Genomic DNA, 17,830 nt, shown 5'->3' on the forward strand with positions numbered 1-17,830 from the left:
CATCCATATATTTGTCTAATTACAACTCTGATCTGTTAACTCGATCGTCAATTGATGAGTATTGGAGAATTAAGATATAAAGGATTATAACAGACAATAATATTAAAAAGATGTACGGCTCTCAATCATCCAAGGTGCAAGGAGTCTGCTTAAGCTAGGGTATATCAACTCCGACGATACGAAGTTAGTTACTAAAATGTTTTCATTTTTTTTTGTATCTTTTTATATATGTGTATATGAAACAAATAAATATATATACTATATGTCTCTATATATATTTAAAAAATTTAGAAAACCTTTCCCTGACTAGAAATCTTCATCACTGTGGTGCTCCGGCTTATTGGCAGTCTTGGGACGCAATGGCAATTCGCCTGTTAGCTTGGATATGCTTATATCATCGATGGAATTCATATCGACTTTGGGTTAAATCAAATAAATATTATGATAAAATGACAAACAATTTGTGTACTTACAATCATCATCGCCAGTGCCCACAATACCCATTATATCGCCAACATCTAGTTCACTGTCTGAGCTACCAAAGCTACTGTCCGCTGTGGCCTCTTGATGCTTCTCCCTGGCTGCCCGGACATCGGCGGTGACCTTACGACTGCGTCCTGTGGTGGGACGCATTCGCGAGGTTGCTGTGTGAGGACGCTGCTGCTGTCTTAAAATATCCTCATCGCGAATATCAGGTATAACTGAATCTAGAGTAAAGGACCCACTGGTATCGTTTACACCACCCGGAATCTCATCAGTTCCATCCCGACGATCAACACCGTTCTCATCATCATCATCTTCATCCTCGATCAGACCTTCGGGTATTGGTATAAAGGGCATTGAATTTTCGGATGGCTTTTGCAGCAAAGGTGATGAAATGGGCGTGGATTTCTTATTACGCCCCTCAAGATGATGCTTTAACGAATCCCTTACGTGTAGGCGCAGGAAATAGCGCTGAAATAGTTGTTGCAATTCCTTCTCACATTCCTCGAATTCGGCCATGTGTGCGGGCCGGATTTTTTGTAACGCCTCCAGCCGCTGTTTGGTCCTCTCTAATTCAGCGCGTTTACGCTGTAGCTTGGACTGGAGGGCATTCAATTCTACCCGCTGGCTTTCTAGCTGCGAACGGCTAGTTTGCAACTTCAATTGATTGGCCTGAATGGAATTCTTTAGAATCCGTTCGACACTTACTAGCTCCAACGGTCGCTGAGCCTGAGCTAGGCGAGCCTCTTTGTTCACCAGCTCCTTCGACAACAGATCATAAAGAGCCGCTCCGCGTTGTGTTAAATCCGAGGAGAGCTCACGGGCGCGTCGCAGTTCCTCCATTTTATCTCCAATATCAACCTGATTGAGGCTGCGATATTGCTCCCTTTCCCGTTCCTCATCACGTTCTGCATCCGTTTGAGTGGGGGCTATCAGCAGGCGTGTAATTTTCTGCAGTTCCAAGGCCGTCACTGCGGAGGCAGCATAAAGTTTGCGTGGATTCAGACGTATGGCCGATTTCATCACAAAGAATTCAGTGGCCGAGCGTATAAGCTGGACTCGCTGGTCCTCACTCTCCACGCCGCCGCTTAGTATGGATCCTGGTTCCATAAGACCAGCCAGCCATTGCAGCAATTCGGCCACAATGTGAAAACTGGATAAACTACCCGTTGACGGATGACTGGCCAGTGATTGCAGGGGAAAAACCCGCGGAAACCCCAGCAGTTTCAAATGCTCGCCAAGATCTACCAGAAATCATAGAATAATATTCCTTTTGATTATAGTAGATTACGACTCTATTACATACCTCGCACATCCTTAAAGGACATGGCTGCCAATTGAATGGACAAAGTCTTCTATTGGAGGCCATTTGTTGTGGCTCCCGTTTCCGGGGACTTTTCACATTTGTTTGGGTTGATTGTTGCTTGGTTACCAGGTTACCCATTGCTTATCGCTTAAATGGTAGCCAACCGTGTTGACTACGTCAATGACTGGGCCTATGTAATAGTTCATTGGGGGTTGATCAGCTTATTTCTTAGTATACAAATGATTAACTAACAAACAAAACTCACTAATATCATATTACAAACAGTTGGCACAGAAATTTAGATTCAGCTGCATGTGGTCCGTTTTGTCTTTAGAATTATAAACAGCATTATACTCGCCCATTTAATAATACTAGTTATCTTTAAAATAGTTTGTATGTTAATTTTCTTCAGATATTTACAGATGTAATACATAAATCAATTGTTTAAATTAAGAAGACTACCTACAAAAGACCAACTCCCATTATAACCAATTGGAAAAAAGAGACTCAAGGGAGATTGATGACGATTATAGGTAGCTGGGCGAAGAGTTTTTTTTTCTTAAACTAGAGATCTCACTCTCCTTCTGCTGCTGCTACTGTTGCAGCAGCTGAATGATGACGATGATGTCTTTGTTATGGAAGATTAGCACGGCTATCGCCGCTTAATGGATATTTTGCCTTTGGCCAAATGCGACATATTGATCTTGACTTTACTTTCATTTGAACGCTTCACCCACACCTAAAATTGAAATTTTTTGTTTTCACCGTATTCCATGAAAATTACAAAATTTTATTTTCAACTTACCACTTCATTGCCAATAGCTGCAATGGTTGCTGGGAATTTATTCATATCCTTGCCCTCGACATAGACCTGTTGACCTCGGCAGAACCAGCGACGTTCGTACAACAATTTGTTGGCCTCAATGCGTGTCTCGACTTGGTAGTTGGAAGATGCTGCAGGATCATTACCACTTATGAGATTGTGATGGGACATTTGCTGCTGATGTGATTGCTGGTGATGGTGTTGCTGCTGTTGGGCATAGCTGGCCATTCCATTTTGCTGCTGTTGCTGCAGGGCCAGTGGTTTGCCTCTTTGAATCATCTTTAGATCAGACTCGATTTCCTTATCTTCTAGCTGGTAGACTAGTAACTGTCCAGTGGCTGGTTTGCGTCGCTTCTCTATCACTGGTAATGGCTCATTGGGACGACGCCGAAGTTTTCGTGTCACTGTTGTTTTAATCTCCATTGAATCATTTGTTAGTTCCAGGCTATATCGTTCGTTTTCTATTTGTCGCTTACGATCCTCAAAATCAGCAATGAGGTTATCCTTGAGATCCATCATTTTCTCGTCGTATTCCTTTTGGGCAGCCTTCTTCTCTAATATATAGTCCCGTTCGACGCACTCTCTCATGTATTCTTTGTAAATCTCATTGAGTCTTCGACGCTCTTTTAGCTGATTCTCTAGTTTCTTAAGACGCTTGATATATTCCGGGTGTTGCAATTGATTTAGTTCATCCATTTGCTTATGAAGATTGATCAATTTGTGCTGGTACATTCTTTGAAGTTAAATGAGAAATGAGAAGATTTAATTCCTATACACAATCGGGCTAAACGGGAGGGGTTGCCCCCCCACCCACCTATACTTACTGTTCTTTCAACTCGCTGTTGCTGCCCACATTGTTGTTGCTACTGCTATTGGTGTTCATGCAGGAAATTCCATTGGACGCCATTCCCAACCCCAGACCACCATACCGATTTAGATTTGGGCTACGAAACTCTGTTTCACTGGCGTCGTCCGTATCTGTATAAATGCAAAAGCGAATCATAATTTTCTCTTCGGATCGGGCTCAGCAGAAGCCGTAACCCAAACTTACCTTCTTCGTTTCGTTCATCTCCGGAGGACTCATCGTCGTAATTGTCCCCACCCGCGTAAAGATTGTAGAAAGCGGACATTGTTTTTGTTATTATTTTTTACGAGTTTTTAGTTCATGGGCTGCCAGTCGTTTTGCTTTTCTTTTTTTCTCTTTTTATTGTCTGCGCAATAATAGGGGTGCTCAAACGCTCTCGATAAGTATTAGTAGAGATGGCCGTAAATCAGGGTTGCACTGATAACGTTGCAATCGATAGGCAATGAGCCGAGCGAACAAGTACCAGCGTCGAACCAATAAGTAGAACTAATTTGACAACGTCGAACTAATAAGCCGAACCAAAAGGTACCAATGTCGAACTAAGTGAACTCGCCTAAACAAAATTCGCCTGAACAGCTGACTGAATTCGCCTGAACAGATTATTCTTAAATTTTTAAAACAGGAAAAATTTAACCAAATATTTTCAAACGAAACAACTGTCAGTGTCTTTTTTTTAACTGTAGACATTTAGACTATTATTTAATTTCTTTATAACTATGAGTTCAAAAATTTCATACAAAATTTAAAATTTTAATGCGTTCCAAATCGAATGCAGTTTATCGTAGTTTTGCTAGATCTACCATCTACTACAGCTTATTGCAAGAGTTTATACTTCTATAAATATTAAAGATTTTAATTAAAACATTCTAAATATTTGCTCAGACAAAAATAGGATTAGTTTTTTCTTGAAAAACAGGAAAAAGCCAAGATGATCATTTTAACGGTTCATATTCTGAAAACAGTTACCAACAAATTGCAAATTATTTCAGTAGGTTTCTTAGGAGCCAAGAAAATCAGAACTAAAAAAAAAACATAAAAACCCAATAACCCACCACTGCATCTTTTCTGTTGTATAAAGAATGTAACGTATGTTCGTTTTATCCGATTCTTTTAAAATTTTGGAAAATGTTTGAAATGTCTTACATGCAGCTCCGAATGATCTTTATACATACTTAATCTCACCAAAGTTATAATTATCTAATCCTAAAATTGGCGGAGTAAAATGCATACGCACCGATGGACGGACGGACTATAATTTCATCGAATTCCCAGTATATTTAAAAAAGGAAGCAGTTTTGCTCACTTTTTAAAGTATTCAAATTTTAAGAATAAAAGAAATATTAAAATTTAATTAATTTTATTTGTGCATGGATTAAGCTTGAATGAGTTTTCTTCTTCTCAATGAAACCATGATTACATTTATTAAATAACAAACCGGAAAACGTAAGGGGGGATAAATATGTTTTACAATTGATAGCTACAAGTATGTACATATGTATGTGTGAATTTTTTAAACAATTTGAAAGCCTTTAGCCCTTAGCGTGTCAGGCATTTTTATGCTTGTCAGTAATTTCCTATCAAATAGTTTCCTTTGCCATTAAAGATTTCCCTAACTCGAAAGTTTAATCAAAGTTTGCACAGCGACAATAAAACTGGCGATTTTATTTACAAACAATCAGGCACATGACGACTCCGGCAGCGGCTACGGTTCCCTGCAGCAACCCCAGACCCCGAAACCAATCCGGCCATCACAAGTACAATGTTTCCCTATTCACAATCGAAAAACGCTGAACAACAGCGCAAAAACTGCTGCTAGATGAATGTGAATGACAAACAAGAGACTCACCAAGTAGGCAAACTAGGAAATACGAGTACATAAGGGAATTTGGTAAATTGAGCTGAAAAGGCAGAGTGGCATTATGGGTTGGGGTATGGATGTGAATGTGGATGTGGAAGTGGATCTCACAGTGGATGGAGATACTAATACGAAGAGTATTTGATGTGATGTCTCCTACAAAAGCAACAGCAACAGCTACCAGCATGATGTTTTTATTGCGACTCCAACGACTCTTCACCGTCCCGTTCTTTGCTCACTTGGTTTTTTGTTGTTTTCTTTTTTTCTATGTTTTTTTGTTTTGTTTTGTTTTTGTTGTAGTGAGTACCCACCTCCAAAAACAGAGAGCACACACACACACACACCATATATGTATGTATGCTGGGTACATATGGCATTTACTGGCTGCTGGTGACGGCGGCGGTGCCACGCGCCAAGTATCTTTTCTCAGTGCTTAAATTTCCTTCAATTTCGAAAAACTCCTTTTGTCCTTTTTCGGTCATGTCCTGTTTTGTTCGCTTCTCTTGTGTTCTGTTCTGTTCGGTTTGGTTTTGTGTCCTGTTGCACAGTTGTTTAGCACATTAAGCCACTAAAACAACTACGAAAACTTTTTGTGGTGACAACGTGATGACAACTATATCTACATACATGCATACATACATACATAGGTACATCCCAAGAAACCTACATACATTCTATAATATTCATTTCAAAAATTGTAAAACCAATAGAATCCTTAGGAAATGATTTACAATACTATTGCGATCCCTGGGGACACAAAAAAAAACACAATAAGGATTACAATAAAAGTGTGTTCTTTTAGATTCTTGATTAGTACAAAATATTTCAATGCTATGAGCCACTGAAACTAAAGTCAAACAATTTCAATTTTCAACTAAATGTTTAGATTTTTTCAATTTCCTGGATTGAAATACTCTTTCTTATGAAATATTTAATGTATCTTTCCTGTTCCAAATATTTTGTTTCAATAGATTGTTGTCACTTTGATTGGGATCATTTTGTAGGCAAGATGTTAGTCACTTGAGAGTAGCTCTGGGAGGATAATCATGACAACATTGTATCCTGTTTATGTCTATGGCAAAGGATTTGAAAACATCGCTTACTTGATTTCGGACACGTTCTCATCTCTAAAATATATCAGGCAGGCCTCTCGGTATGTTGGGTTTATGGGTTTAGGAAGTTGTCAGCTGTTTTACGGCTAAGTTATGACAGAGGCCCATGTGGATAAATATATGCTTGTGCGTGTGTGCGTGTGGATGTGAGTGTGTGAAGCAAGGTAAAAGCGCAGAGTCAAGCATACGAAAGAAGAAAAACTTTTTTCTTTTCAGATACTGTGTATGTGTATGTGTGTGTGTGTGTGTGTGTATGTGTATGCCTTTCGGTGTATGTCCTTTTATGTATGTCCTTGTTGTCGTATTCTATAGAGGCAGGCGCGCGCGCTCTTATGGCATTTTGCGTGACATTTATTGTCATTTAACTGTGACAAAGTTTTTTACATTTTTTGTTGTCGAGTGTGGCAAACATATCCATTGAGTTTATTGTCTAAGAAACTGAAACCGTAACTGAAACCCAAACCCAAACCGAAATTGTAAGTAAAAACGGAACACTCGAAGTTAAACCTAATTAAGACATACAAGTACATATTTTCGTCTTGATTTTAAATAGTTCTTTGCCAGATGCCAGCATACGATATCTACATTTGGATATGTATGAAACCATCTGTTTCTCTTGGCACTTGGCACACAATGTAAAATATTGTATTTTCACATCCTTCACGTTCTACAAGTGTTTTAACAATCAGTTACAGCCACCAGACCACCCACCCACTCATACTATATATAGTATGCACGTAGAAAATGTGCTGGAACATGTGGCAGGTGGTAGGCTGGTTGGGTGGTTGTGTGGCTGCTTGGCTGGCTGGGGCTTAGCCCCAAGTGAATCATTAAGTTGTTCGCAAAAAAAAAAAACTTTAGTTTTTGCCTGCCTTTTTGCCCATAAAAGAGGTTTCTACATACATACATTTTTTGGTTTTTTATTATTGATAAATGTCGTAAAACGTCTCACTTGAATGGGTATTATAGGTACTTGTTATAGCCATTTCTATAGTTTACAAAGTTTAACAGCAGAGAGATGTATGTAAGTATTAGAAAACCCAAGGATACTCTGATGACAAAGTAATAGTTTTCTGTCCTCAAAGTCTAAGAACCAATACAGAAATTTGCAATCTACTCTAATTGGCCCTAGGAATCGTCATTAGAATTTCACAATCTATCTGAGGACAATCAATGTGTTCCAATTGCATTGTAATTTGCCAGGACACAAATGTGACAAATAAAAAAGGTGTTGATGTACATGTAAATTGCATCGACACCAAGCATATCGTATCACCTACACCCACACACACACACACACACACACATTCCTCAATTTCATATACTTTTACATGGCAACGGGTGCCATCCAGTTGTATATCGTAACTGTCGCTGCCACATGATGCTGCAGCTAATTAAACGCGAAAATTGCAGCCAGCCAATTTCACAGTGGCAGTGGGAATGTGTGGCAAAAAAAAAAAAAAAAAAAAAGAATTGAAAAGGCGTGGCCCTGGGAGAAGGTCAGCACCCAATCATTAGGGTAAATTGCTAAAAACTGAAACTGGTCATGGCGAATTGGTGGTCTGACTGGTCCTGGTTGGAATGATAGAACTGGGGGGGAAAAAGAGCAAATGGGTATACAATTTCAATTGAAATTCAATTCCATCGGCAACAAAATGAAATTGAATATTTTCCACAAGAGAACAGAGAAGAGAATCGAAATAGAATAAAGAAGAGAACATTTTGAAATCAGGAAACCTTTCCAGCCCACATGACCCCCTAAACAACCACCACCCCCTCACGCCACACACACCACTTTCATCAAACTGACTGACCCCTGTTGGCCGCAGAGGAACACGAATTAGAATGGAAAATAATTGCAGTTGGCGCAGAGTTTCAATTAGGTGCAATGGCGGTGTATACCATGAATTTGCTAATGCAGCTGATCCAACCGTCATTCGTGCTCCAAGCTCGAAGCTCCATTCCATTCTCCGTTCCCCAACTGACCCAACTAACTGACCAACCGAAATGCTTTGGTAATTGTATTGTTGTCGCTTACACTGGAAATAAATTCTAGTTCAAGGACATCAAAAATGAATTGCTACCGCAAAAGTAGGCAACAAATATTAAAATCAAAAAAAAAAAGTTAAATAGTCACCCAACTCCTCTCTGTCGAAGATACGATCATTTTGGTAAATGTTTTTATACTTTGTTTCAGTGTACCACTGGGACTACTCCCAATTGGCAGTTTCAGTGAGATTTTTAGTTGCTGTTGCTTCAATTGCCTAGAGTCGACGAATTCTGGCCGGTGTGCACTTTGGTCGAGTTGGCTGATGGCGGTTAACTGGGAGAGGTTGAGAGGTGGGCTCAAACAAAATAACAAAAAAAAAAAAAACTGCACTCTAGGGATGCATTTATGCTGACCAACCTGACCACCAGCTGCTGCTGGTGCTGGTGGTGTTTCTGGAGAATGGACTGACACGATGAAACGGGATGCAAATGTGAATGCATTTTATGCTCTCTCATCAGCTTTTACGGTCGCTTGTTGCAAATTATACAGACAAGCCGACATTCTCCCACTCTAAAACCAACTTCATTCCCCACTAAATGAAGGAATGAATCACTTATAACCATATTCCATATTCATTCCTAAAAGATTGAGAGGGACAGACCCATAGAGACACAGAGGGAAAGAGGGAGAGATATAGAGAGGGACAGTTGGAATGGTGAATAATTGATTTACGAGGTTTTTCTTTCTTTGGGTCACTTTCTGCATTGTTAAGTTCATTTTATGTTTCTTTTTTGTTTTTGGGGAAGCTAATTAAAGCTAATCGAGTTGCGCTTTTCCTTCTAAAGAGGCTCGCGGTGGGAGTGGAGATGGTAGTCGAGGAGTTGGTTGTTGGTTGTTGTTGTGGTGGTGGTGATGCTATGGACTACGAGTGGGTGGCAATCATTGTCGATTTGTTGAAAAACAAACGACAAAGTCTTCCAAGTAGAAGTTAAAGCCAAACCAGAAGGAACGACACGAACTTTTTGCCGAAACGCTTTGCGGCGAATTGGGCGAAAGCTTTGCCAAGCCAGTCCACTTCTATTCCTCTTCACTATCATCTCATCCTCAGCCATTTCTGTGTGTGTGTGTGTGTGTGTGGAGGTTAGGGGAACGCGGGAAGGACACTTCCGCTTTTCGTCCAGTTTTTGTGCGTTGACAACATTCTGAGAGATGGCGAGAGGAGCAGTAGGAGAAGAAAGTTGGGAGTTGAAGTTGGAGCCATGTCAGAAGTTGCTAGCATTTACTTCAGCGTGCTTAACACTTTCCGCACTTTTTACCTCCCACTCCTTATTGGCGGAATGGGATGGGAGAGGATCCCCCGTCGGTTCTTGCTTTCCTATCTTGCTATGTTGGTTGGGTGCCAAGGAAAAGTTGTTGCCTGATGTATGCTCATATAACTTTGCCACTAACGAGACTCATGAGCTGCATAATAATGAGACACACACACAAACACACACAAAGAGAGAGCAAGTCAAAGCCGGGTAACAAGCCGCCACACTCCCCTTACCCCTTGCTACTGAAGAGCTACTCCCCTGGAGCGGAATACTGCTGATGCTGATGATGATGATGATGGGAATGATGAGGGGAGGGGCTTTCGGCCTGCTTCTGGTCTTTTGGACCATCAATCAGTTGGCCTTCGTTTTGATTCCATACGATTAATTTAGCAACTGATTTGCCGATGACGAATAACAATGCCAAGTTAATGTGACGCAATTATTCATTTCCATTTCCATTTTGAAAGACCCCTCGAGGGGTGCAAGCCGACTGAATGTTTAACCTTGCCATCGACTCCACCTGATACACTGACAAAAATAAATGTGACTCTCTTTCTTTTTCCGTGCCCCCTTTGTGATTGTAATGTATCACATTCAACAATGTTGGATTAAGCCAGAGCTGGTCTATAATGCAAATTAGAAAACCGCGTTTCAATGCGAAAGTCAGAACATTATTGAAAATCGATTTGATGATTTTTCAAACCAACCACCATTTCCGATAACACCCAATATATTTTAGACTTTTAGTTGAGAAGTCAATAAACTTTAATCTTAAACAAATTTCCAAATCGTATATCTTCAAGGAAAAACTAAAATATTAATACGAAATAAGTTTAAAAATGTTTAAAAATGAATAACAAATGGAATATCATAACAGAAATTTTAATCGATAGGGATTTCTCTCAGTGTTTTTTTTGTTTCTTTATTAAGGGAGGAGTCGCTACTGGACAGAGAGAGGGTCGTTAGAGATTTCCTAGCGAGCAGTAAAAAAAGAAGAAGCAAAAATTATGATGAAGTGGAAAATGAATGTGTCGATGATAATGACGATGATGATGATGACCATGATGGTCGGGAACACATTTACTCTGTATACAATGTCCAGGGACTGGGTCTGTCTCTCTTAAAATAGATATCGTTATTCTTTTTGGTGGGTGTTAATGGGCTATGTCTTGACCCAACTTTATTTTCAATTAGTCTAAGGCAAAACACTTCCACAACTTCCGGCCCGCTGCCCGCTGCCCCTGCCCCTGCCCCATGCCCTGACTCTGGTGCCGACCATACCAACTTGCTTCCGGACAGAGCTGCAAATTAGTCGAGAGTTTTAACAAATTTAACAAGCAAATTTGCACTCGAGGCACTTGGGCCAACCCCGCGTATTCTTTCCCATTCTTGGCCATTCACTGCATTTTGCCTGAAAGCTGGACTTGGCCGGGGAGTTGAATTTGGCGTTTTTGGAACAACAACGGGAGGCAGTTGCAAATTTTCTCTGTTTGCTGTACGGACTTTGCCTCTGCTACAGTTCTGCCCCTTCTTGCCTGTTTTGGCCCCATCGCTGTAGCAATTGCTGTCTGTGAGAATTGGTTTGATGAAGGCAAAGAAGCTCGACAAGTGGCGATGGTGGATGGTGGAGTCCATGGGAGGTTGGAGGGACAGAGAGTTTGTTTTAATTTAAACAACACTGTAAAAGCAAAAATTGGCCCAAAAATAAAAAAAAATGGTAGGGGCTAGACTTTGCAGGGCTCAGACTCAGTTCCTTTTGGCTGCTTCTCTTTTCCATTGGCATTTTCATGTCTTATTGCGCCCTTGACCCCAGGTACGGACTTAGCTGCATATGTTTAGGGCGCTTAGAACGTTAAAATTCCTACTGTAATCCTGTAAGTTTCTTATCGCCTGAAATGAACTTCCAATGCTTTAAACGGTTTTAAGGGTCTAAATTGGCCCAACTAACTCCCCCCGCCACTCCTGCCTTGGATACACAGGCGTTGGCCATTTTCGCCCATGTGTATTTCGAGATGGTAGGGTGTCCTGGGGTCCTGGCTACATATCAGTGCAGATTGTTGTCCTGCCTTCCTCTTAACGAGTATTTCTTTTGATACGCCTCGTTTTTGCGGACCTCCAGAGTGTGTGTGTGTTTGTCGAGGAAATTGAATAAAAAAAAAAACAGGGGAGAAAAAAAAAAACTGGATACACAGCAGGTTGAAAATGCTGTGGGTGTGGCCATTGAGAAGAGCTGTCAGAATCCTCTGGCACCTCCAGCTCCCGATTGCTCCTTTTTTCATCTTCTCAACTTCATCTCCTTGTGAAATTGTGAACCCATGTCAACTTTAATTGAATCTGATGGAAAGGATATTTAGCCAACCTGCCCAAACATGACCCATCTGCAACTACCACCCACCCCATCCCTCTCTAACGAACCATTGAACCTGCTTTTCGCCACACTATTAATAGGTGACCTAGTCGACAACTATAAACTTGAGTCCACACTGCAATTGATGAATTGCCGCCTGACCTTAATTAGCATAGATGAACAGATTTGGGTCACATTTACAGCCCGCCCCTCCCGAAAAAGAAAAACATTCACAGCTCAATCTTTGCTATTTCCACTTTGTTCAGTCAAAGTTTATCCTCCTCTTGCTGCTCCGCCTCCTATTTTGTCATGGCCAAAAACCACAACCGAGTCGTTCTCTTTTGTATATCTTGTCATCAACTTTTTGCCCAAGGACTGTAAGAAATCATTCGATTTTTTCCACTTTATTTTCTATTTACCCAATTTAACATTATAAAAATTTGAGCATTTAGGTCTGGAAATGCGCTTTTTCGCATATTTCATTTCGAGTCCTAATAAGTTGGTTGGTATACACCAACCCCTCACCCCCTGTTGTTCCTTCGCACCTCCTAGAATCACTGCAATGCCGTTTCCTTATGCCCAACCGTTTTAGTGTAAAGTAAATCAAAAGCATTTTGCACAAGTTCTTCCTTGTTTTTTTTTTTTGCTCTTATTCTGTTCCTTTGGCTATGTCTGTATTTTCTCTTTTTCTTTCTTTTGTTCTTTTCTTTTACAAAGTTCTTTTTTTTTACTCTATTTTCATAAAATTCGGGTACATTAACTAGCAGTTTTGTTTGGGTAAATTTCCAAATGTGCATGGTATCTAGAAGCCCCTGGAAGTAGGCTTTACAAATTTTCCAGCGTTTTTTACTATGTTTAAAAAGTCAATTTCTTTAACAACTAGTTTACCAACTAATGTGCTTTGGCAGTGTATTTAAATTTTAAGACAGAAAAGAAAGAAAAGTTTGAAATTGAACTCTAAATTCACAAGAATTTTGTTTGGGCATTGTAACCAGAGATTTGAATAAAACTTCAAGGTATGGAAACTGAGGTAATCTCATGTGAGACATTAGTGACTATTCCAATAAATAAAGCTCTCTCAAAATGATCTCAGTTTCAGATCCGACTGCAACATAAAAGAGTATTTGTAGGTCGGCACAGTTCGAAGCTGGCTTTCGGTTTTTGCACTTTTTTATGGTGTTTTTTCTTCTCGTTCAATGCCGTTTGCTTTTGTTATTAAATTGCCAGCCAGTCGAGGCGGTTCTCCTTTGCAATGAAACACATTGCCACCTCGTCTTCCTCTCCACAATTTGTCGGATTCCTTGCCCCTCCGAAACCCCCGGCAAACTTGCACTCCGCGTGTCTGGGGAGTATTTATTAAGTCATAAGACCCGGCCAACATATGTAGTGTAAGGATACGGTATGGTACGGTACGGTCTCTGTGTGTGTGTGTGTGTGTTTATTGCACACACAGATGCAGACGACGTGCATTTCACACCTACGCGTAGGTGGAAGCATGAGAGGAGAGGCGGAAGCCACAGAAACTTTTGGGCGCAGCTACGTACAAAAATGAATCGAAGTAAGTGAGTGGGTGGGTGGGTGTATGTATGGTTGGGTGGTTGAGTGTGTGGATAAATATATATGAGCAGTCGACTGGATGGTATTCGTTACGAACGGAAATCATTGGCAATCGAGACGACGACGATGAATAGTTAAGTGCCAGTGAACTGTATATGACTATGAATATTTAGCCAAATTATCGATTAATTAACTAATTGAATTAAATGAATACTGAAAATGACATTGCTGAGAAGTAAACAAAGCTAGAATTAAGTTAAGATGTATGTAACTAGAATTTCTATTATCTTTAACTAATTTGATGTCATTGAAATTAATTGCCAACGATTAAAGTTCAATGTTCTATCACTAAGAGAGGTAACTACATACATACATATGTGCATACATGTAGGTCTTTGCGGGTGTTGGTGTAACTACGTATGAATGTGTGTGTGTGTGTAGAATGTTGTGTTGTGTGCAAAAAGTTTTGCAAAATCTTAACGATTTGCTTATTGTTCTTTCCACATTTTTGCTGCAGATGCTGCTGCTGCATGCCACATCGAGTCAAACCCCCAGTTGCCAAGCTGGCTTTCTCCCTCCTCCCACTACATTTTAGCACAGTCTTCACAGTCTCATGCACGCTAAAATTAAATTCTCTTTTAATTGCTCACAGAGGTTCCGCACATGTTGCACACAGCAAAAACTAATTGAATTATGTGTAACCTCCGCTCGACTAGACAGATTCTGGCAGGAATTGCCACACCCATTCCTTTTACACACCCCCCATCTCTACGCTCTCCGCTCTCCTCTCTCCACCACCCACCATCAGGCCAACTCCAATGAAGTTTTGAGCAACAAAGTCTGCCTAAATCATTCCGTTGCCCCCATTAAGTAAAAGTTGTTATGGCATTTTCTCCTGGCATATCGAAATTCCAAGCCATTGACTCGTATTTGTCGTCCGTCTGCCCTTAGAGCTTAGTGCGGGTTGAGCTATGGGTGATGCTTTGGGCCATTAAGTTAGCCAAGTTAATGAACTTCTAAATTCAACACAGGCATTTAGCTTAAGTTGCATTAATGGGCCCAACTGATTTATGAATACATGTAGAAAAAGACACACACACACAGAGAGAGAAAAAGGGAGCAAAAAGACTTAACAGTCACACATAGAGATAGATAGACAGATGAATAAATGAATGAATGGATGGATGGATGGATAGTTAGTTTGGATGGCGGAAAAAGGCAATTTACCATCCTAGATGCGATAAAAGTCAAAATAAGCCGCAAAAAATGTGACCACAAATGTGACATGAATTACAACACCCCCCCCCCCCACACACACACACACAAGCACTTGGCCAAAAAAGGTAGGCAAATGGATCAATGTAATGGAAAATTTGGAATTAATTTCAAAAAGCATACCCACATACATTCTTTTCTATGGGTAAGATTGTTTAGCTTAGACTCAGCCTCCGATCTCCCATCTCAGTTGAGTTCTTTGTGGTTCATTTGGGGATCATAGTTGATTTGGTTTCATTTCGCCTTCGTTTTCCGTGCTTTCCTTTAAATAATTGCTCTATAAATGAGGCAAATAAATTTTGTAAAAATAACTGCACAATGGTTTGCTCTTCTAGTGTGATGCAGTGCAGCCAGCTAGCAAAGGAGGCAAAGGAGTGCACTGGTCAATGGGCCATCTCCACATGGAGGCATTCATGTGGGACGTTTTGTAAATGGATGCCGTCATCATCATCATCATCATCAGAGGCCATCATAGCGGCTTCTGTGTGTGCTCTTGCTTCTGCAACTGATGGGTGTGGCCAGAGTCAAAGGCAACAGAACAAAAACAAAAAAAAAAAAAAAAAAGAAAAAAAAAAAGAAAAAACACCCAACCAACGCGAGTCCAATATAGAGAAGAGTACGAAGGACAGTCTCTGAGAGAAGCAGGAGACTGGATAGGTTGGAGGATTGGGTATTGGGGTGTGGTTGTAAAAGGGGTCCGACGCTTTGTCAAAGCCTGCTGAAAAAATTTCTGGAATGAATCGCCTTTTGCCGCTTCAAAGTGGAAAATTGAAATTTTCATCAAATGCAATGAAATATCGCACATAATGGGACTGCCCTGCCCTACCGCCTCATTGAACCGCCACCGCCCACACCATGTGAGTTTGTGGGCATGCCTTATAGCACGATGACCATCAAGTGGACTCAACAAAACGCTTGAGTTGGCTTGTAGAACTGGCAGAAGGCCACCAGAAATCCACTAAAACCATCTGGATAGCAAACAAAAGTTTCCTTTCGCGCTTTCGGCGCCAATTGTAAAGTTTATCTGATGAAGGGGAGGTTAACATTTGGTAGAAGCCATCTGCAAGATTCTATTACAAGCTGGTAAATCTCTCTTGCCATACTAACTTCATCAGGAGGATGAACTAACTGAGTGTTAGTGGGACCACCCTCGTAGAGAGGAAACTCCCCCGAATGGAACAAGAACTTAACTCAAGTCAACTCTTAAAATGACTTCATAATCTTATTATTTTTGCATCATTCAATCAGCTAGGCGCGAAGGTTCTTGTCTCTCTCCTTTCTCTTGTCTCTACACTTTGCCCTATAATTATGTTTACTTCTCCCCACTTCTCGCTCGCGAGCCCTTCTGATGCTCCGTCTCCGTCATTGATGTGAAATAATTTGCAGAATCAGCGAGGAAAAAGTTTGCCCCCCTCCCCAAAAAAACAAAAAGAATTGATTATAAACTTTTCTTTCTCTCTTTCCCACTTTTTTTTTTTTGTTGCTATTGTTATTGGTTGGTTTTTGTTGCTTTCTTTTCTTTTTTACTAGTTTGCCATCTTTTTAAATGGTTGGGCCTACAAGAAGCAATTTTCAGCAGGTGCTGCTGGTCCTGGACCATGGGATTAATTGAAAATCAAAAAAAAGGATGAAAAAACAGGCCGAGAAATGTTTGCAACTGCCACAAAAATCAAAAGCGCCAGCCCCAAGACAGAGACATACATAGACCAAGAGAGAAAGATAGGGAGAGGAAGACGGCGGGGTAGGCGTGGCCGTGGGCGCTAGGCAAATTGTTTGCTGAGTTGCATTTGCATTTTGCATTTTGGCCAAAAAGTTTTCCATTTCTTTCGAGGGAGGGGGAGGGGTTCTTTTCGTGTTTTCCACCGACTTGTTCCATTTGGTTGTGTGTTCCGTTTCGTTCTATTTTCTATTTTATTTTTGTGTTGTAAGCAAAAGAAAGTTCCAAGGCATCTGGCGACTTTGTGTTCCGGTCTGCGTTTTTCGTTTTTTTTTTCGGACTCTCATCTAGAAGTTTCCATCGACGAGGAGTCCTCCATAGCCATTGCTGTAACACCCTTGCAATTAAGTTGCTCAGAAAAAGTTTCTCTTTTTTCCCCCCAAACTGTCTGATTTGGCATAAGCTGCAGCAGGACGACAGACCTAACCCACCCGTGGTTGGGTGCAACCATTTCACCATTCTACCATTCCCTAACCCCATGGCTGTCATTTGCATCATGTTGCTGCGGGCAGCTGCGGGTCGATGTGAATCCGATGTTTGCCCAGTTACTGAATGCCTGGACTAAGTGTTGATTAAAATATAATCAGATCCGTAATTAATGTTAATTGATTTGTGCGACATGTGCCATGTCAGCAACTGATATAAAGCCGCCACCGCCAGTTGCCAGCCGCCGATGTCTGCATTTGCTGTCAAATGTCGCAAAAGTTGTTCATGTTGTGTATATAAGTACATATGTATGTACATACGTATGTCCAGTAATCCTCCTCTATCCCTAATACTTTTGTCATGTTCCTAAAATCGGCTTAATTAAGCTTTTGTTACCAAAAATTTTGAACTCATGGCTAGGGAATTTGAAATCGTTGCTATGTCAGTCAGAAAATGGGTCAAATCTAATGAACTTTAAAAGCTACAGAATGTGGTAGTAACTAATGCCTTAAACTCCAAATATGTCCACTTTACCTGTTCATATCCAAAAAGTATGCAAAGAATTATTTAAAACCCATCTCGATTTCGAAGACAATTTGAAAATTTGGAACATAATGAAACTATATATATACCGATATTGTATTGTAGTATGTGTGTATTGCACTTATGTATAGTAGTGATTGTGTGTGTGTGTGTGTGTGTCTGTCTGGGATCTGGTGGAGTTGTGTTCAACGTTGCATGACAAACGGCAACAGCAACAA

General features: G+C 40.6%; 2 protein-coding genes across 4 annotated transcripts; both read right to left on the bottom strand.

Annotated features, from left to right (window-relative positions):
* Nucleotides 1-256: 256 nt before the first annotated feature.
* Nucleotides 257-2,344, bottom strand: Cluap1 (clusterin associated protein 1). 3 transcript variants are annotated; one of them, XM_068296281.1, is made up of 4 exons: nucleotides 2,256-2,344; nucleotides 1,790-2,168; nucleotides 474-1,727; nucleotides 257-416 (listed from the first exon to the last, which is right to left on the bottom strand). In XM_068296281.1, the coding sequence occupies exons 2-4, from the start codon at nucleotides 1,809-1,811 to the stop codon at nucleotides 307-309; spliced, it is 1,386 nt and encodes a 461-aa protein (XP_068152382.1). In that variant the 5' UTR covers nucleotides 1,812-2,168; nucleotides 2,256-2,344; the 3' UTR covers nucleotides 257-306. The 3 variants fall into 3 exon arrangements, with proteins under 3 accessions (XP_068152382.1, XP_068152374.1, XP_068152366.1); XM_068296273.1 differs by having other exon boundaries at nucleotides 2,252-2,302; XM_068296265.1 differs by lacking the exon at nucleotides 2,256-2,344 and having other exon boundaries at nucleotides 1,790-1,979; nucleotides 2,055-2,194.
* LOC137581898 (sin3 histone deacetylase corepressor complex component SDS3) lies at nucleotides 2,177-3,864 on the bottom strand. Its single transcript, XM_068296294.1, has 4 exons — nucleotides 3,664-3,864; nucleotides 3,437-3,590; nucleotides 2,595-3,345; nucleotides 2,177-2,528 (listed from the first exon to the last, which is right to left on the bottom strand). Exons 1-4 carry the CDS (start codon nucleotides 3,740-3,742, stop codon nucleotides 2,442-2,444), a joined length of 1,071 nt encoding a protein of 356 aa, XP_068152395.1. The 5' UTR covers nucleotides 3,743-3,864; the 3' UTR covers nucleotides 2,177-2,441.
* Nucleotides 3,865-17,830: the final 13,966 nt, after the last annotated feature.

The sequence above is a fragment of the Drosophila tropicalis genome, unplaced genomic scaffold (assembly GCF_018151085.1).
Source record: "Drosophila tropicalis isolate 14030-0801.00 unplaced genomic scaffold, ASM1815108v1 contig_158, whole genome shotgun sequence".
Classification (NCBI taxonomy): domain Eukaryota; kingdom Metazoa; phylum Arthropoda; class Insecta; order Diptera; family Drosophilidae; genus Drosophila; species Drosophila tropicalis.

Excerpts from the sequence above, each read along its gene's own strand:
- LOC137581898 (XM_068296294.1), bottom strand. The coding sequence starts at position 3,742 with ATGTCCGCTTTCTACAATCTTTACGCGGGTGGGGACAATTACGACGAT. Across the intron at positions 3,346-3,436 it reads AACAGCGAGTTGAAAGAACA|AATGTACCAGCACAAATTGA; the intron begins GTAAGTATAGGT and ends TTAACTTCAAAG. Across the intron at positions 2,529-2,594 it reads CAGCTATTGGCAATGAAGTG|GTGTGGGTGAAGCGTTCAAA; the intron begins GTAAGTTGAAAA and ends TTTCAATTTTAG.
- Cluap1 (XM_068296281.1), bottom strand. The coding sequence starts at position 1,811 with ATGTCCTTTAAGGATGTGCGAG. Across the intron at positions 1,728-1,789 it reads GTCCTTTAAGGATGTGCGAG|ATCTTGGCGAGCATTTGAAA; the intron begins GTATGTAATAGA and ends GATTTCTGGTAG. Across the intron at positions 417-473 it reads GGGCACTGGCGATGATGATT|TCGATATGAATTCCATCGAT; the intron begins GTAAGTACACAA and ends TTTAACCCAAAG.